We start from the raw sequence: 21,751 nt of genomic DNA, 5'->3' as shown, positions 1-21,751 counted from the left end.
GTCAATACAACACAGAGACATTTTCACACCCATGGTTATTACAGCACCACCCACAATACCCCAGTTATGGGATCGGCCTAGGTGTCTGTCAACAGAGAAATGGATAAAGAAATGGTAGTACAGTTATACATTGGAGCTTTATTCAGTCAGAAAAAGGAATAAAATTCCATATTTTGCTGAAAAATTGATACAACTAGAGATTATCATATTAAACAAAATAATCTAGATTTGGAGACAAACATCACATGTTCTCTCGTTGGAGACCCTACAGTCTATAAAGATACATAAAATCATTTATTTATATGACAGAAAAACAAAAGCAGGATTGGGAGAAATTGAGGGAGAGAAGGGGGAGTGGTGAGGGCCAAAGTTCTTAATCTACTTAAAAGAAGATGTCTTTATGAAACCTGTCACCATGGAGTATACACCAATTAAAAATATTTTGACAAATGTACAGCCATAAAAAAAAAATCACAATTGGAAAAGTTCTTTATTAGAAACAATATGGCTATTCTTACATCATTAAGTTAAATAAATACATTTATTTGAAGAAGGAAGAAGAGAGATGCAGAGGAGAATAATCGATTGCAGATGACCAGCTCAGCCACAACCATGAAACTTTCTGCCCTGGCCAACCCTGGTGTTCCAAGGAGGGAGTCTGAAAGTGACGTGGTTTGGCCTCATGGTGAAGCCTTTCAGTTTAGGAGAAATTTACAAACCTAAATCCTTCTAGCCTAGGCCTCATATTTTCCCTGACAGACAAAACCTGCTGAAATAAATAGGCTATATGGAATAAGGTCCTAGGCTACCTTTTTTACTTTTACTTTAAGGATTAGGTAAAGCAAAACGAGGAGGAAGGGGACATGGTGCTGGCAGGTACACCGAGGCAGCAGCAGGGGGCGCACCCCACTCACATACCTGGGGATTGGCTCGGACCAAGAGAGGAAGTAAGGCTGAGGTCAATGGCCAGGAGATTCTTGGTGAAGTACAGCCAGGAGTGGGAGGAGAGGCCTTCCTGGGAAACCTAGCTAATCATTTAGCCACAGGTGAGGCAGTAGTGGGAGAGAAGAAGGGCTCTTCCAGAAGCAAACCTCTAGCCCACTGAATCCTGCCTAGGGCGATCCCGGCCTGGATTTGTCAGAGCCGATTGCAGCCCACCCACAGGAGAAAGCACAGAGCAACCTACCCTAACAGAGAAGAGGACATCCCTGGGACAGAAGTTATTTCAACAAGGAGAAGGAATCAGTGACCAGTTAGGGAAATAGTTCTGATCATGTCAGTAGCTCAAACACAGATTAAAGGGACGGTGTCTCCAGACCCCAGCTGCTAGGGCCTGAGGTTATTTGCTCTTCGGCCTGGCAGCCCAATGGTGATAAGAAAGCCATTCTTCCTGTGCAGAGTTTTCCTCACAGGCAATTTCTGAGTGTGAGTAGTAAGACTTCACCATTGGGCTACAACTGCTGACACGAAGCCCTGGCCATTCTCAGCATCGTTACCATCAACTGTGAGCTCCTAGAAAACGAAGTCCAGCCCAGATTTACAGACTCAGAACCTGCATTCTAACCACCAGCCCCCACCTCCCCACCCCCAATGATCTTGGGCACACTGAATTCTAAGAAACTATTCTAAGATTGTTTGTTTATTTACTTACTTATTTTTTGTGTTCATTTTCCTGGAGGAGAGAGATGAAAAGAGTCCCATTCTGCAGTCCATGTGGCCTTGAACTAAACACCCTTCACACTTCATTCTCTGCACAGTACTGAGACTACAACTATGTGCCACAACCCATCCTGTTCTAATGTTGCATTTTAAACACCACAGAACCGGACCATCTCTCTCTCCTCTGCCTATTTTTGGGTCTTTCCTATACAACTAACTACAGTGTTATGCCCATCCACCACTTAATATTTCCAATCACCTCTTAGAATCCTTCCCATTTCACACACACACACACACACACACCACCTAATTTTAATTCCTGACTCTAAGCACAAATAAATATATTGTTACTTTGACCTAATCTGGAGTTCATCTTTCTAAATAACTGTATTGTCTCTATCTATAAGGCACTTTGTTGCCATGGCAATACATGCATAATTGCACGTGTAAGTAATTGAGGGCTGCTGTATATGACAGACTCTCTCCAGCAGAAAACATCTGTACCCTCAAGTGTTAACCACCCTCCCTAAGTTTTCTTCCAACCCCTTGAAGTCTCTGGAACATACATATATTTTATGGACACTGTAGTACATACAAGGAAGAGTGACCAGGTGAGAGCTATTGTAGGAAAGCTGGAAATCTCCTTCAATCTGTTGTTAATTTGTAATGTAGCTTGGCACAGGGTTATTGATTTTTGTTTATAATGTAATTTTCTAAGCCCCATTCCTCCCTAAAGTGAGAGGAGGGAATAATAGGCTTTCTTATACCTCAACCCTTAGAATTCTCTACAATTCAGAGTTTACTTTAATTTTAACTAAAATTACTCAGCAAACCTTCCTGGCATTAAACATTAACATGGCTATTTTTATGTGGCACAGTTCATTATCCTGCCAATAAATGATTAATTATAACTTTCTGTCTTGGCCAGTAGTTTTTCTGGACTTTTATGATTCATTATTTGTGCTGTGTTGTAATGAGGCCTCTCGAAACTGACATACTAGCATTTATTGTTTTTTATTGCTTCTCTAACGTGGCTATTGAAAGAGACACTAAGTACCACATATTTAGAAAGGGTTTAAAAGTTTGACGTGTTTAGTAAGTGATACTCAGCTGGCAGTAGATACAGAACCAGGATACAGGTGTTTCTGTGGACTTGGCCATTTGAACAGCACAGCCATGATGGATAATACCTCCGTCTGTCCCCCCAATGCAACTGTCTGCGAAGGTGATTCCTGCCTAGCACCGGAGAGCAACTTCAATGCTGTTCTCAGTCTGGTGATGAGCACTGTGCTCACTATCCTGCTGGCCCTGGTAATGTTTTCTATGGGGTGCAATGTGGAAATTCACAAGTTCCTGGGACACTTAAAACGCCCATGGGGCATCTTCGTGGGCTTCCTCTGTCAGTTTGGAATCATGCCTCTCACAGGCTTCATCCTGTCTGTAGCCTTTGGCATCCTCCCTGTACAAGCTGTGGTGGTGCTAATTATGGGCTGCTGCCCTGGAGGAACTGCTTCCAATATCCTGGCCTATTGGGTAGATGGCGACATGGACCTCAGGTAAGATGGAGGCATCTACAACTGCTACAGTATGCTGGGGTGACGCTTGGAAACCTTTATAATTTTCAATGTCCTTTTAACCAGCTGCACTGACTAGACATCTGACTAGGTAGTTAAATGGGAAGAGTACGTGCATCTTCTGGGACAGCTGCTTCGCTGTTAGAATCGGGGACTTTTCTTTTGTGCCTGTGAATTTTTATAGCTATCATCCTGAAATAAAACAGTAATTTAGATTTTAAATTTGTATCTTTAATAGTTTCAGTTAGCATGCAAAGTAGTAGGTTTCTGTGTGATATTTGTACACACATATATCATTACGCTTTGTTCTTAATCATCCCTCATTGCCATCCCAGTCCCTCTCTCCCTCCTGCTGGACCACTCCTGGCCTGCTTTCCTGTCACACACATTCCATTACCTTCTCTGTTCTTTCCTTGCTTTCAACTTTCTGCTCTTCCCAATAGTTTCCTCTTTACCATGTCCTGTGTGTATATGACTATGTGTAAATATATAAATTTAAATCTAGATGTGCATCTGAGAGGAAACCTTGATAACTGTCTTTCTTAGTCTGAGTTACTATGCTTGCACTTTGACTTATAACTCTGTTAACAAGAAGTTGTATTATCCTGGGAATAGACTCAAAGTAGTTTTTTTTAAATTAAATAATCCTTTCCCATGCACAACTGTAACTGAGAAAGTCTTGTTGGAATGGAATGAGGAGGAACTTTCTTTTTAATAACAAAGAGGTCTGAGTGCAAATACAAGCTCAAACTCTGTGGTCGACATCAGCTCCACCAAACTGCCTGTTCTTTAGACATAATACCTCTTGGCTAAAATCTAATGAAGAATTCATAAATTCACTTTATCTCTGCTGACACTAAAAGGAAAAAATTCTTCAGCAGTATTTTTTAATTATCCTTACTTCTCCATAAAATAAAGAGAAAATAATTTCTCTGTTTTTCAACAGAGTAATCTAACTGTAATATTTGTCAAATCCAATTTGTGCCAGTTTGAACTAGCACTGGGTGGGAGAGAGGAAGAAGCAGCATTAATGGGACTAAAGCAGAAGTTTTTAATTCTGAAAGTCAGATAGTTAAGTGTCACTTTCCTCATCTCCTGTGGAAGACATGCATTTCAGCTAAGTGTTGAGCTGTTCAAAAACCATGTGCTTATTAAATACTGGACAACCTGCCATCAGCTCTGTTAATCCCTGGGTGCCTGGTGAGCAGCAGGGAACTAACCATCAACTCCCAATTGGTGCTATTTTCCTGGTGCCTTAGGAAACAAAGAATATGCATTACTCATTTTTGCATAGGGAAATAGGATTGCTGCCTAGCAACAGATGTTAGTTTCCTTAAAGAAAAGCCCTGTGAAATAACACAGATGATAAGTGTTATTGGCATTTAGTTAATCTATGAACCACAATATAGTAATCAGGACTTTTGGGGCTTCTAATCCATTGACCTGTACACACACACACACACACACACACACACACACACACATACATACACACACACATACATACACACACACACACACACACACACACACACACACACACACACACACGGTGAGATTTCCAGGAACTCATAAGAACCAGACTGTGGGGTATGACCCTTAGGATTTGACATACACTAAATGGCTTCTTGATATTTGTAAGTTTTAAACAATACAGCCTTGTAACAGTACAACCTGTACCTGAACATAATATCATATGTTATTGCTGAACCTAAGATCAGTAGTATGTGGTACCATATCAATACCCTTACATCCCTTATGCTGAGGACAAATTATTTCAGTAGGATAGTACAGAAGACATTACCAAAGTTCTATCACAGTGAAAAATAATGTGTGCTATAATTGACCTTTGTCATAAAGAGGTGGTCATGCTACAATGCAAGATGACATTAGGAGTTGGAGAGATGTCTGAGGGGCTAAGAGTACTTGCTGCTCTTGCGGATGACCTAAGTTTTACTCCCAGAACCCCTATCAGGTGGATTAAAACTGTAACTCCAACTCCAGGGGATAGGATGGCCTCCTTTGGCCTTTGTGAGCACCCATATACATGCATGTATGCAAACTCATTGATATTTTCTAGATCCATGACCCTCTGGCTGGTCAAAGCAGTGCCTCCTCTTTCAAACACGTGTACATTCATCTCTTCTCTGTGGAAAAACCTGTGGGAGAACTAATCCATTCCCATTTGACTCTTTCTTTTAGCCTCATTCACAGTAAGCAAATTTTGTTGCTTCCATGAAATATTGATTTTTATTTTACTAGCTAGTATTTATTAGATGCTTTGAGGTACCAAATATAAGGCTAAATTCTTAAAAATCATTGGTGTATTTTAACTCTCCAAAGAATCCTAGGGTCTTCTGCATTGACAGATGAGAAAATTTAAGGTTTATAACCTTTGCCAAAGTCATCAAGTTGGTGAATGTCAGTATCAGATTTGGGATCCAGACAGACAATATCTACTGGACTCCTCTTAGCTCTTGACCTTTGATCACATTATACCTATCACCTGCCCAGTCTACAGAATCAGACATACGTCTGTTAATATTTCAAAGGTGGAGTTTCATTTTTGATGTGATTGAAGTCTTTTGTATTTCTTTATCCTTGATTCCACTCAATTCCTCAATACATACCAAATCTTTGGTTATGAACTTCATTTCCCCCATATAAATGCTTTCCCTAGCAGTCATAGACTTACATGAGAAGAATTAAAGCCAAATGATATTTTTAATTTACTAATACATTAGAGTTTTTATCATTCCAATGTGACCTCCCAGAAGTATTTATATTTTTAACATCTATGCCTTTCATAGAACTTAAAATTTTTTCACATAAAATACGTTTTTTGTTTTTTGAAGTTAATATTCTCCCTATTGTTTATGAAAGTTCTCTGTGAACCATTTCAACAGTATTCAACAGTATTTTTGTCTTGTTCTTGTTATTAGCTCAGATAACATCAAAGTCTACCCTCTTTCACTTATTCCTCAACATCTTATTGTCAAGATTCTCACTACATCTAAACCCTTCATTTTCCAGCTTCCATCTTTTCTCTCCTATGATGTTTCACTAAGAAATTTCTCAAGTCAAATCAAAACCACAATACAATTTCTTAAGTTGGAAAATAATTTTCATTCAAACTTTAACAAGGCTATATATATTTTTACAAAGTATAACAAGAGAAAAATCCTGACTTCCTTCTAATATCTGTTCTGTAGTTTAAAACAAAAATCATTCTTGGCCTCTTCCTCTTCACCATGTGCTGATAAGGAATCCTGTTCCCCTGAATTCCCTCCTCATTATGAGGACATACTAGATGCCCAGCCCAGCAACAAAGGGCTTTTATTGTGGAGCAGGTTAAGATAAACAATGTCACAACAGTGAAAGAAGGAAGGGGATCAGATTTGAAAATTCCAGTATGTTAGTTATAAAAAGGATGAAGCATTGCTAGCAAATGAGTGTTTTTGTTTCTTTGTTCATTTTTTGTTTTTTTAAGGGTTTTTTTGAGGGAGGGGCTACAAGATGCTACCTTTATTTGTCTACATTAAGTTCATCTATGACCACAATTAAACCTATGAGAAACTTTTTATTTCATTTTAGTTAGAATGTAAAACAATATATTTCATTATGATGTCTCAGTTCATACATTATCTTTGTGCCTCACTAAGAGTTGTTATTCCCAATATCCTCCCCACACTTTTTCTCTGTCCCCATTTACTTAGTCCTCAGGTCATTTCATATCATTGTGTGACATTTTTCTGAGGAGATGTGAATAAACAGCTACCTACCATAGATAGGACGCCAACAACAGAAGTAAAGAAATGATTCCATGAAAATCTAGCTTAATGAATCAATGACTTTAATTGAGATTACTCTTACAGGAATATGGACAACTCATAGTTAGCTGCCCTACTAAAGAAAATGTCTCTCATCCTCAAGCAACCATTGGCTGCATAAATCCTTGGGGAGGTACACAGCTTTGTGAGCACACATACCCCAGCCATGATAGAAAGTTAATAGGTCCAATCTTGTGAATATTTCCTGCTGGAAATCACAGATCTTGACAGACAAAGGGGAAATGGACACAGATGGCCATATATATTTGGAGTGGGAGAGAGTCAGATACAGAGACACTGATAGACAGACAGACATGTGGACAGGGGTGGCTCTATATGTGAGTTAAACATATGATACTTGGTCTTTCATTTCTTCCTGCCTTCAGAAAGTCTTTTAAATGCATCTTTTGTATTGGTTTACTGCCACAATATTTTAGCTTTATTAACACAAACATTTTAGTCAAAATCATTTAAACCCATTTTAAGTTCATTCACTTAAAAAAAATTACTAAAGAAGTTAAGGCCTGAATGACTTTGTTACTACCCATTATTTTGCTCAAATTATGCAAATTTATTATCAGATGCATTGAAATAAAATTATTTATTGATAAAATAAATAAAATATTTATTCATAAAATTGAAAATCATTTATCTTCATCTGCTTTCCTTACCACTTGTTGGCCGGGGGTGGGGGGAGGGATGTACTGTAAATATAACTGGCTTTCCTCTTGGTATTGTTCCAGATACCAAACTCCACTGACTGTTTAACTATTTGTAGCCTGTGAGGTAACAGTGACAAAGAAAAGTCCAATGCATTACCCAAACCCACATACTAAGGGACATCACATTCTTCCAATCCAGTGTGTGCCTTCAGAGCTCAGGTATTAAGGCCCTCTGTTTTACAAGCAAAGAATGTAACCCTGTGTCCAGGACATTTTGAAGAGTACCAGGAAGTCCCATTACTCAAAAGCCTCTCTTCCATTCTGTCATAGTGCTGAAAATAGCATCCTTTAAGAAATTCCTCCAAATCAAAAACCTAAATCTTCCAACTCAATCAGGCACCCACAGTAAACAAAGTGTTTGCTATTTTCTGATTGCTGACTCAGACAGTGATGTTACATTAACTTTCCCAGGGAAAGTATGAACAAACATCTATTCACCCTGATAAGAAACCAAAGTAAAGATTTCACCTAAGTTCCACTTGTTGAACCAACAGGTTTATTTAACTTACTTAGAAAGCACAGAGAAGAGTTTACTCCTATAAGTGTCAATAAACCCAAAACAAATTCATTGCTACAAAGTCCACCCCATCATGGTCAGAGTCTACCCCTGTATTCAACTTTTCTTTCCTGTATGCTGTAGCAGCTCCCAATATGAGGGATATGAGGATGGGGCAAAAGGGAATGGGTTTCCAACTGAAATTCTGGGTGGCGTCCTGTGACCCTCTTAACACCTTTACCACAGGAAAATGTCACCACTCCCATTACCATTATCATAGACTAGTTAGCATCATACTGTTCAGCTTATTTCACTGTCATAGCTACTACTTAAAAGTAATTTCTATTCTAAGACAGCATGTTATGATCATTTATGCGTGGAGGAAAATGTCATATATAAGAGGTCACAAGCCCAGACACTTGGTACTTTCTTCAATAATTATTTTTAAGCACCTTTGACAATTCTTTATGATCTGTGAGAACAGTTACTGAGGGAAGGGTGGTGCAGACTATGTGAGAAGACACCAAGTATAGGTGACCCTGCACAAAGCCAGGCACTTTACAAACATGGTCAATATGTATTTCTATCACCATATAAAATGGTGTACTGACTGAGTCTCACAGAAATTGAAAATGAAAGAGTACCTCCCCTAGAAAACATGGTCGTCACCTAGAGCTGTTTGTTTCATTCCAGTGTCAGCATGACCACTTGCTCCACACTGCTTGCCCTTGGAATGATGCCCCTTTGCCTCTTCATCTACACCAAAACGTGGGTCGACTCAGGGACGATTGTGATTCCTTATGATAGCATTGGTAAGTAATTTCTCTGCAGGATGCTTTATATTACCCTCAAGACCTCTGCTTAGTCCCTGCTAGAATGTCAGGCCAGGCTCCAAGCTCACACACATTATTTTCCCTTTGACCTAAGGACAGATTTTTTTCCCATATATAATTTCATTGTGAATTTACCCTGGAGTTTGTAAAAGTTTTGAAAGAGTGCAAATTTCAAAACTTAACTTCATGAAGAAAAACTGAGTTTGCCTCAGTTCAAAGTAACATGGAAAAGACACAGCTTTAGGAATGTAGCCTCAACCTAACAGTCTCCCCTAAGGAGAATTAGGCTGCTGGCAAATGGGAGCCGTCATTTTTCCAGTGGCAGGTTTATGGTAATGGGTCTTTGCACTACATATTCAAATTGAAGAAACACACACACAAATAAATATAAATAAATAAATAATAACATGACTTCAAGGTAGTAGATAGTCACAGGTAGCAGAATGGGTACTCCTGGATGAGATGTATTGTTCTTTATCCTTAACTGTAAACCATATCTTGATATAAAAGTCAATTTAATGGTACTCTCTATATTTTCTTGTCCTGGAAGTCAAATTTACTAGTTACTATTCTGCCTCTATTCATTTCAACTCCTAAATGCCTCCCCATCTTGAAGATGCTTCTTTTCTGTTTGTGGGAGAAAAAAAATGGTAGAGAGGCAGAGATCCACAGCCAAACACCAGGCAGAACTCCAGAAGTCCAGGAGGAGAAAGAGAGGAGGGATTCTATGAGCAAGTGCATCAGGATCATGATGGGGAAACTTGCAGAGACCACCAAACCAAACTAGTGGGAATTCATGAAAGTTGGATCAATGGCTGTGGAATCTGCATGGGACTGGACTAGGCGCTATGCATGGTGAGACAATTGTGTAGCTTGATCTGCTTGGGGAGCCCCCTGGCAGTAGAATCAGAATCCATCTCTGGTGTATGAGGAGGCTTTTTGGAACCCACTACCTATGATGGGACACCTCGTGCAGCCTTGAAGCAGGGGGAAGGGCTTGGATTTGCCTCTACTGGATGTGCCTCCCCATGGGAGGCCTTGCCTTCTTGTAGGGGAGAGTGGGGGTAAATTGAGGGGAGGGGTTGGGGGATGGGAGGAGGGAAGAGGGGGATCTTTGGTGTGTAAAATGAATGAAAAAAATTCTTAATAAAAAAAGAAGTATGCTTAATTAAATAGATGATATTTCTCTGTTTAAAAAAATGGTAGATGATAAAGCAGTTGATATAACATGAAAATGGGGTCAGAGACAGACTGAGAGAACTACCAGCATGTGCAAAGGAGGTGGTCTCTCAGAACTACCTTGACAGAAATGAGTTGTAGAAAATATATATATATATATTTTATTATATAAATATATATATTTATTTATATATATTATATAAATATATATATATTACATCCTAACTACAATTTCCCCTCCCTCCTCTCCTCCCACTCCCTCCCCCACCTCCCCTCTGTTCCCCAGCCCCAATCCACCCTTCCTCTGTTTCTGTTCAGAAAGGGTCAGGCTTGTCATGGGTATCAAAATAAGCATGGCATATCAAGTTGCCGTAAGACTAGGCACCTCCCCTTGTATTTAGACTGGACAAGGCAATCCAGTATGAAGAACAGGTTCCCAAGCCAGCCAAAGCATTAGGAACAACCCCTGTTCCCATTGTTAAGAGTCCCACAAGTAGACCAAGCTACACAATTGTCACATATATAGAGAGGGTTTGGGTCAGTCCAATGCAGGCTCCCTGGTTGTTGGTTCAGACTCTGTGAGTTCCTATGAGCCAGGTTTGTGTGTTTTCTTGTGATGTCTTTGACAGTCTCTTATTAAGCTGACTTGGCAAAGAATTCTTCCCTAATCTCCCTCAGAAAGGTTTTGGGTTTACTATTAACAGAAGCACATGTCCAAAGTCAAACAGAAACTCCCTAAGATATTTAAGAAAGGAATTCCTGTAGGAGTGGAAACTAGACTAAAAGTCACTTCCATTTCAAAGAAAGATTATTTCCATAAGTAAATGTGATTCAACCTACAGAAAACTGAGTTAGGACTGACTGTGAGATAGACAACTGCATTGCAATTCTGCTCTTTCTCATATTTTAATTGTGAGTTACCCCTGATTTCAATGGGGAATTTTGAATGTACAAGATCAATCCTATTGGCCCCTGAGTAACTCCCAAACATCAGTAGAATCTCCCTCCAACAGGGTTTAGAGCGACATCCAAGCCCAAGTGTGTATGCTCCTGCCTGCATCTCAAACTCAGTGAAAACCTTCCCTAGAGTTAAATAATGCCATGTGTTTGAACACTGAACAATATTGTAGGTGTCTCAGAGAAACCATTGGTTGACTAAACAATTTTGATTGGACATTATTCAGTGCTAAAGCAAGTAATTTGTCTTAAAATATTCTTCTTTTGATATTCAGTCCCTTCTGGAAAAGGTCCCACGAGAATATTGACAAATTTGTATTACTATGTGGATGACTTATACCATATAATTTAAATCAAACACATTTTGAGTTGGGTTTTGTTTGGTAACAAGGTATCACAATGTTACTCTGCCTGTCCTGGAACTTGATATGTAGGCTAGGTTGGTCTCAAACTCACAGAGATCTTCTTGCTTCTGACTCCCAAATTCTGTGATTAAAGGTGTCATGGTTCTCAGCAAGACAAATAAATTTTGAAAGGATGAGAAAATGAGAAATAGATTAGCATGTCCATGGAGAATGACCTCATAAGATGTCAAAAGAAAAAAGGAATAGAAAACCAGAAGATTTTTTAAAAAAAGAAAAAGGAAAGGAGTTTTGAACACAAAAATTATTTGCTCACAATGTCTGTCTAGGCAGTTCTCCAAACTGACCTTTCTCTTGATTGTTTTCTAGTCTTTTAATGAGTGAAAAAAAATGAGCTGACAGCCTCATGAGATGTTGTCATCACTTATAAATGAGGTTGTTAAGGCTTGGCATAATTATTTAATTTGCTCAAGATTACTGGGGAGCTGGGAATATCTACTGGCAGGCTCTCCAGCCTACTCTGCAGGCTCTGTGCTTGTGACACCTTCCACGTTGCTCAGTGTGTTTCTCCCACTCTAAAAATGCTGCTGAGCCCTGAAGATGCTGACATGTGGCTGAAAAGAGGCCCCTATGCAGCTTGAGTCACTAAAGCTAGACTGTGTCAGGCAGCTATACCAACCTAAGTGAGCACCTGATGTCAACACCATTGTGCATATCACCACAGCACCATGAGGCAGGCATTATCCCACTCAGTTTTTTGTAGGGGAACCTATGAAAGCTGCAGCTCAGTCCACAGTATCATCCTTTCTGTCTTCCTCTTCTCCTCCCCTTTCTTTCATCCTATTCCCACTGTGTAGTCTTAAATAAATAACACATGATGGTTTTGATATATGTAAACATCTTTTTGGATCTTACAAACAGGCATCTTACACAGATAGCATGAACAATCTATGAGTAAATGGAGAAGTCTAGAGAGGAGAGAGTCAGTTCCCCAGCCACTGGAGAGTAAGCGTTACAGCACCTTCCCACCATGGGCAGGGGCCACACTGGTGGGTGTGAAGAAGAACCAGAATGGTCCTTGAAGTCACTGCAAACCTTCATTGTCTTTACCTGGCCCAGAGAGTAATTGCTTCTGTCATGGGTATTCCAAAGCCCTATTCATGTAGTCCTGCCACCTTGGGCTCCCCCAGGATGGGAGGACTCTAGGCCAAAGGAGCCAACCAGTTGTATCTGGATAATTTTAACTCAAAGCCTGGAAATTTAATAAAATTTATGGTGTGGCCTAGAAATCCAAGAAGGAAATCTCTTTAAAATGGTAGATACAGGAATTACCAAGGGACTTTCTCGAAGACCTGACCAATAAATCTAACACGTTTTTCCACAGCTCTTCCTCTACCCTTTTCTCCTGAGTTTGAGTAGTTCTTGTCTTATTGTCCTTCCTTTCCTTCTTTTTTTCTTTCTTTTCTCCTTTCTTTCTTAGTTTTTATTTTAATTCTGCTGAGTAATTTGGGAGCAACAATAATTTTTGATATATTGAAGAATTTGTATTAGATTCATTTTAAATTTGTGTGTGTGTGTGTGTGTGTGTGTGTGTGTAGGCTTTCAGTCTATAGTTTGTTGGCCAGACCTGAGTCAATCTGTCCAACAGGAGGCAGGCATCTACTCTCAAAATTTCACCATTTGGTTTCACTTTCTCATACTACTTTAAAAGAGTTTTGACAAAGAAACAGTCCATGAGAAGTTGGAAGTCTGCAGTGCTGTGTTAAACAAAGGGACTATTGGGCAAACAAGTGTTAAATAATATAGAGACACAAATCATATGTCACAGGAATTGCAGTAAATTTCCCATAGTGAAGTTGAAGTATGACTCTTTTATCTGGTTGGGTGAACACAGTGTTGCAAAGAATTATAATTACATGAGAAGTTTCCAGATATATTATCTCACAGAAAATTTAAGGCATGGTTTTTCATCTTATTCTCTCACATCTCTGTCATAAATTTGAATAAATGAAATGAATTTTAAGTAGAGTTTGTTGGCCTTCAAAATTCCTATGGACATTAAGCAATTTTTTAAATATTTTTTCCACTTTAAAATTTATAAATGTTTATTTTTACCACCATGAAGTAACAGGCCAGTGTAGAATATACCTACCTACACTACAAAAATACACACACACACACACACACACACACACACACACACACACACACACAAACTATGGGGAGGTATTTTTTCTAAAAATGTAATGACCTAATAGACTAAAGAAGCAAAAATGTTGCCAAATAGAAAGTAGGTTGGTAATATAAGGAACCCTAAAATCGTCATCCCTGGATTGAGATAAGTTATTTATATCATCATTTCTCTACCTGTTATTAACTGGAATGGAGAAGGGGGTGTATAAAATACATATGTGGATTGTGAATTTGTGTATGAGTGTATCTGTGTGCACATAATTCTACATTCTGTTTTCAGTATTCAAGAAGACAGACAAAACACTGCTAAGCCATTTCTAGGCTACTTACATTTTCTTTTCTTTGTGTTAATGTTGTTTTCATCATTGTTAGGCACTTCTCTGGTTGCTCTTGTTATTCCTGTTTCCATTGGAATGTATGTGAATCACAAATGGCCCCAAAAAGCAAAGATCATACTTAAAGTAAGTACCCCAATTGTGGGACAGACTGCCCAACTCAGTGCCCTGCAGTCTGAACTGGAATCAGATGGTCTTTCCATCTCCTAAATGGTGTTATTCTCATTACATCTACCTTCTGGAAGACTTACCATTATCAGTCCTAAAGTCCCCCCTTAGAGAATGTCCTTTCTGATCCCATCTGAGGGACAAATTTCCATCCATCCTTTAAGCCACCAATTCAAGTGTCACCTATTTGTTTTACTCTGTTTTCAAATGACCTTGCTGTTATATAGGCTGAGCTAATGGTATAAAATATATCTAGGCAGCTTTCTGAAAAGGTACAGCGTTATCTTTCTCATATCTAGAACATATTGTTCATACCTAGCATATCTTTCTCATACCTAGAACTCAGTGCCCCAAAACCGGTAGACACTATCCTGTGGGATGTGGGGGAATAAGGTAATTGGCATTTCTTGTTTTATAGGGAAAAAAAGCAAAATGGTCATCTCCAAATGTTTTTTAATTTAATCAGAGAAGAAAATAGATCTGGGGAGATGGCTCAGCCATTGAGAGTATGAACTGCTCTTGCAGAGCACCCCCACAGCAGGCTGTTCAAAACTACCTGTAATCCCAGCTCCAGGGGATCCAAGGACCTCTTCTGGGCTCTGTGGACACCAAAACTCATGTGCACAAATGTACACATAAACATATATGTAGTAAAATTGAAACTTTCTGAAAAGAAAAAATTATTACCATGACTTATGTTTATTCTTATTTGACTTTTATGAACCCTTGTATCCATTTCTTATGATTACAACAAACATAAAATCTAACTTGGGCAAGATTTTATGTTTTGCAAGCTCAGAAATCTTCCTTATGCCATTTAAGCATGAAAACATTGTCCTGATGTTTCCTTGGTCTCTAGAACACAGGAGAAGTTCTTTCCTTTGGACAAAGCTGGAGGGACATAGAAAACTCATATTCACTTTCCCAAAGGAACAGTCTGCCCAACCTTCACCCCTGACAAATGTCTCTGGACTCACTTTGACACAAGTATGTTTACTTATGCCTTTTCTTCCAGATTGGATCCATCGCAGGTGCAATTCTCATTGTTCTCATTGCTGTGGTTGGAGGAATATTGTACCAAAGTGCCTGGATCATTGAACCTAAACTATGGATTGTAGGAACGATATTTCCTATAGCTGGCTACTGCCTGGGGTTTTTCCTGGCTAGAATAGCTGGACAACCCTGGTACAGGTATGAGGTCTAGATCAATGGGATTGAGCATTTTAGTTTCTAACAGCTACTGCACTAGTTTTCTGGGGTGCCAGTACAAAATGACCATATGGCATAAAGAGATGAGTCTGCAGTTAAGATCACGGGGAGCTTCCCAGCACCCACATGGCTGTTCACAACCATCTGCACCTCTAGGTCCAGGGTATCCAATACCATTTCTGGCCTCTGCAAGCACCAGGCACACATGTGATGCATAACCATATATGCTGACAAAACATCCATTCATATAAAATAATTTTTAATTAAAAATAAGAAAAACAACACCAAAGTGGGTCATTTTGGCAAAAACTGGCACATTCTTACAGTTTCACGGGTCAGAAATCATACTTACAGAAGCACAGAGCTGGCTTCTTCTGCGGTCTGCGGTTAAGGATTTATTGGAGGACTCTCACTTTGATTCTTTTTTTGTTTGTTTGTTTGTTTTTGTTTTTTCGAGACAGGGTTTCTGTGTGTAGCTTTGTGCCTTTCCTGGAACTCACTTGGTAGTCCAGGCTGGCCTCGAACTCACAGAGATCCGCCTGGCTCTGCCTCCCGAGTGCTGGGATTAAAGGCGTGCGCCACCACCGCCCGGCTTCGCTTTGGTTCTTAATGTCTATCTTCTGTGTCCCATCACATTTTATTCCTTCTGTGCATGATTCTGAGCTCAAATTACCTCCACTTCTTATAAGTATGCAAGTCACATTAAATTACAGGCCACCCTAATGACCTCATCTTAACTAATTATATCTGCAATAACCCTGTTTCCACATAAGTTCACATTCTTCGATACTGAGTGTCAGATATAGGATGGCAACATTTAAATTTGAGTGAGAAACATACTCAAATCATAGAAGCTGAAAACATTGATGCCAAGTTCAAAATCCTTCACCTTCAATCACCAATTACATCATTTAAATAGCATCATTTGTTCATAAATTATACAAATCTCCAAGAAGTACTGGCTGCTCTTGTCTTCAACTCCTTGGCATTCTTCTCCATTAATCCCCAACCTGCGAAGTAGTTTTTCCTTTGCTGTGTTCTCTGATTTAATAAGCAAAGTAAGTTTCATGAAAATAGTCAATTTAGTCTTGTAATAGATATAGGTTTCTCCAACTGACACCAAAAGGACTCATCACCCAAAGGTAATGGACACTAAAGTATGCTTGGCATTTATCTAAAAACATTTTTTTTCGAAATGGTCCACCTAAATCAACAGACAGGCAGAAAATCAGGTATAGAAACAGGTATCAATGTGCATCTGAGAAAGAGGTGAGCAAGCTTGAACAGTATGGACACTTCTATGCTTGACCAGGCAGATTCAGGCTTCATCTTACCCCTGCCACTCACTCACTGGAAGACTTTGGGCTACAGGCTTACTTTACCTGATTTTCTTTATTGAAGATTAGAAACATTAATTTTTTAACTTGTAGACTTTTAATCAAGAACAAAATTAATTTTAAAATGAGAAATACCATAGCTTCAGTATTTTCTGAGCCCTGATCTCTCCTGTATACTTTCACTAAGTGCATAATTTGAAATGGGCTTCCTTTGCAATTTATGGAATGTTATTATAAATAAACATACCTGTCACATTATAAATATATTAGGACTAGGGAAAAGGTTCAGTATTTAAAATCATGTACTTCTTTTCTAGAAGACCTGAGTTTGCATCGTAGCATCCGTAGTAGGTGACTCAGAACCACTGTAGCCTCAGGGGCACCCGATGCCTCTGGTCACTATGTGCTCCGCACTCACATGCACAAACCCACATGCATACCCAACATTAAAGATAAAATAAATAAATATATTTATAAGGCCGGGCGGTGGTGGCGCACGCCTTTAATCCCAGCACTCGGGAGGCAGAGGCAGGAGGATCTCTGTGAGTTCGAGGCCAGCCTGGGCTACCAAGTGAGTTCCAGGAAAGGCGCAAAGATACACAGAGAAACCCTGTCTCGAAAAACCAAAAAAAAATAAATAAATAAATAAAAAATAAAAAATAAATAAATAAATATATTTATATAATAGGTTATTTCATATATTAATGTACTTGTCCAATGTAAAGTTATGTTGAAAATATACACCAAATATGGATGTTAAGAGCAGAGATAAAATCTAGGTACATGTTTGTAATCTCAGCACTAGGGAAAGTAAAGCAAAAGGATCACTGCAAGTTAGAAGACAATCTAACTTGGACTGCATAATGAGACCTATCTCAGAAGGAAAAAAAGAAAAAGAAAGAAAGAAAGAAAGAAAGAAAGAAAGAAAGAAAGAAAGAAAGAAAGGAAGGAAGGAAGGAAGGAGAGATAAAGAAAGAGGGGAAGAAGGGAGGGAGAGGGAATGGAGTAAAAGGAAATAAGGTAGAGAGAGACAGGAAAGGAAAGAAAGGAGGGAGAAAGGGAGGGAGGGAGAGAAGAAGAAAAAGAAGGAGAGAGAGGAAGAAAAGGGGAGAGAGAGAAGGAGAAAGGGAGAGAGAGAGGGAGGGGGGAGGGAAAGAGGAAAGAGGGAGGGAGGGAGGGAGGGAGGGAGGGAGGGAGGGAGGGAGGGGAGAAAATAATTGCAGTCTGTGTACATGCTTTCATTATACCTTCCCTTTCTGTTATATCCTAATAAGCCTAATAACAGGTAAATCATATACATCTTTGACCTTACTCCCAGGTGCCGAACAGTTGCCTTGGAAACTGGGATGCAGAACACTCAGCTGTGTTCCACCATTGTGCAGCTCTCCTTCAGCCCTGAGGAACTCAACCTTGTGTTCACCTTCCCACTCATCTATAGCATTTTCCAGATCATCTTTGCAGCGATATTATTAGGAAGTAAGAAATAATGATAATCAAATTCTACTATAATGATCCTTTTGGATAAATCCTGGAATTGCTAAAACAGACTTTTTAAAGACTCTCCCTTTCTGGCAGTTCATTGTACAAATAAATTTGAAGAAATGCATCCACAGAAGTCATTTATCATGACTTCATATATGCTGATGCAAAGAATATAATTTTATTATAGGCCTTAGTGAGACATTTTTAAGAGAAAGGCAGAAGAGATGGATCCTCTCTGCTGACTTTCTCTTCCTCAGTAGTGAGAGAAGCATATTAGCCTGTGAGGAACATTTAATTATGCACCTTTCTAAATGCTTCTAAGGAACACAGGTTTTAGCGATTTTCACTCCAAAGCCTTGTCTTGATATACTTTTTAAATAGGGTATTTATCAGGTAGATGACAAATCTTATAGTAAAAAATCATAAGTTAGATGTGTAAGTTTGTACATGTCAATTTTAAATAGTCATATAACTGAAGAAGTGTAAGCAAAGATGTACTAGAGATAGATAACCCGATTCTTAGTTTTACACTGTCACAGCATAATTTCATCCTCCCTCATTTGGTCCACACCAACTCTCCTTCACCAAATTGAAACTTTTCCCTATCATTGATTATCCAAAGTCTGATGGTGCTTAAACTGCATATTTAAAGTCCTATTTAAAACAAAGAAATAAACTTCCTTTTAATAGAAAATGGTAAGTGGAGGTACATGACAAAAATACTGTGAAGATTAAGTTATGAAATCCCAGAAATAGTTTCACTTATCTTGGCATTATTTTTATCCCCAGCTCCAATATGCATCCATGTGCCTGCAGGTGCCCATCACACTGTCTCAGTGTTATTTTTCAGGCAGAGTCTCCTTTCCAGTATAAGAGTCTCATATCACAAAAAAAAAAAAAAAAAAAAAATGTGACATGGATCCAGTAGGGGTCTGGCTCTGAGGAAACACAAATAAGTAGATGGCTTGAGCTTTCTGGTCAGCCAACCTAGCCTAACCAGGTGTTAGGCTAAACCAGTGAATTTCAGGCCAGTGGAAATTCCCTGTCTCAACAAGCAAGATAGATGGCTCTTGAGGAGCAACACCCAAGGTTGACCCCTGGCCTCCACACTTACATACAAATGTGAATATGCAACTGAACACACGCATGTACCTGTGTGCACATGAGCAACATACACACACACACACACACACACACACACACACACACACACACACACACAAATGCACACACATTCATTTGCAAACATACACAAAGAAAGGGGGAAAAGTGCTGATAAATACCTTGGACATTGCACACAGGCATACAGTATATTTAGTTGAAGACTACACATTAACTAGGGTGGGGTAGACAAAAAATAAATTATTTTTCCTTGCTGTTAAGTAGCATATACAGCTTGAAGCCATGAGAAGGTCATACACTTATGCTAAGCAAACATCCTCTGAAGCTCTCCACCCAGATTTCTGGAGTGCAGTTATTGCTGCTATATGGTGATGCTAAAACTAAAATAATGATAGTTGGTTTCCTATAACACCCCCAGTCTGTAGAAAATGTAAAGCACTTTCTGAGCTGTATAAAGCAATCACTGACCAAAGTAATTTTTCAAGGTGTCTTTCTGAAACTTACTTGACCTCTCATACATTGTTTTTTGCAGTTTATGTCACATACAAGAAATGTCATGGAAAAAATAATACTGAGTTTCAAGAGAAAACAGACAATGAAATGGAGCCCAGGTCATCATTTCATGAGACAAACAAAGGATTTCAACCAGATGAGAAGTAAACACTAAGGGGACAAAATAGAAAGCTTACTGAAAGCATTCAGTGAACTACAACTATAATTATTTCCTTTGGTGGAATGATCAGCAGAAAAAAATGTTAAAAGTTAAATTCAAATTGAAATTTGTTATTTTTTTGGTACAAAGTGACTAGCAATCCATTTTTTAATATGACAAACATCCATCTGTGTGTGTGTGTGTCTGTGTGTGTGTGTGTGTATGTGTGTGTGTCTGTGTCTCTGTGTCTGTGTGTCTGTGTGTCTGTGTGTCTATGTGTCTATGTGTCTGTGTGTCTGTGTACATGAGTCATTTCTCAGTATCCATGGGAGACTGGTCACAGGATATCCCTTGATACCAAATTCACAGAAGCGTAAGCTTCTTTCATAAAATGTTAAAATGTTTGCAATTATTTCTCATATACTTTAGATCAATATTAACTTACTTAAAATATTTAACATGATGTAAATGCTATGTAAATAGTTGTTTTACTGTATTGTTTAGGGAATGACTTTTTTTAAAGTCTGTGATATTTTATGTTCACTACAGACATAATTTTTCCTGATGTTTTTGGCAAAAGTAGGTTATAAACATAGATGTCAAACTTATCCTTAGAAGGGCAAATGAATGTGCAAAGAATGTATAAATAGATGCCACCTAGCTAGATGATAGATAGATGATAGACAGATGATAGATAGATAGATAGATAGATAGATAGATAGATGATAGATAGATAGAAAGATAGATATAGAAATAGAGAGACAGAGAGAGATAATAGATATAGATAGATGAGAGAGGGGCAGATGACCAATCATCATTACTTAATATATTATCAGAAAACATCTATAGACCTAACTGGATATGTCAGACTGGAAATCTTGTCACAGTAAGCTGAATTCAGAGATAAGCACTTTCATATGTTAAAATATAACAGTTTATTACTGTAAAATGTTGATTTTGTTCCGTATTTATGATTGTAAAAAGATCGATGTGAATGAATGTATTCTTCTGACATTTTAATCATCAGCTTGAGACTTTGAAACCTATTTGTTTGTAATGTTTTCACTATACTCTGGCAAATATCTGTCTTTGTATGTTAGAAAAGTAGCTTCTTTCAATGACATTCCAGAAGCAGAAGTGAGAGAAAATGTTACTAATGAATTCACTAACAAATTAGAATCAGATTAAACTCATCGAGGATATTTCACATTCATTCACATTCTTCTAGGGTCCACCAATGGCCACTTTATCTTTCACAGAAAATAGCTCATTTAGAACAGTTTGTACTTGGCAGCTAGTTTTTTGAACTCTAGAGAGGTTTATTAAAGGATTACCTGTGTGAAGCAGCATCAAATTGGCCAATACGAGTGCTATAGCAGCTATCGTGAGCAGGGAAGTGTCAGAAATTATAAAGAAAAAAATGCTATCAGTCTATGAGCTAACACAATGAAAGAGACAAAGAAACATAAAGAAAAGCACATATAAAAAATATGGTCAAAGCACTTAATATGGTCAATCTGATGTGTGGCAGGAAGTAGCTACAGGAAGGTTCATGTCAGGGAGTGATATTTGAAGATGATAAGTCCCCAGGCTGCAAAGTCAGGAAAGCACCCTGCAGATGCTGCAGATAGGTATAATGAT

General features: G+C 38.6%; 1 protein-coding gene across 1 annotated transcript; it reads left to right on the top strand.

Moving 5' to 3' along the window:
* Nucleotides 1-2,838: 2,838 nt before the first annotated feature.
* Slc10a2 (solute carrier family 10 member 2) lies at nt 2,839-20,118 on the top strand. The gene is made up of 6 exons (XM_059245051.1): nt 2,839-3,215; nt 8,975-9,093; nt 14,178-14,266; nt 15,324-15,499; nt 18,173-18,330; nt 19,991-20,118. Exons 1-6 carry the CDS (start codon nt 2,839-2,841, stop codon nt 20,116-20,118), a joined length of 1,047 nt encoding a protein of 348 aa, XP_059101034.1.
* The last annotated feature ends 1,633 nt before the right edge of the window (nt 20,119-21,751 follow it).

The sequence above is a fragment of the Peromyscus eremicus genome, chromosome 17 (genome assembly GCF_949786415.1).
Source record: "Peromyscus eremicus chromosome 17, PerEre_H2_v1, whole genome shotgun sequence".
Taxonomy (NCBI): domain Eukaryota; kingdom Metazoa; phylum Chordata; class Mammalia; order Rodentia; family Cricetidae; genus Peromyscus; species Peromyscus eremicus.
The sequence above is the reverse complement of the archived record's forward strand: the minus strand, read 5'-3'. Positions and strand labels throughout refer to the sequence as shown.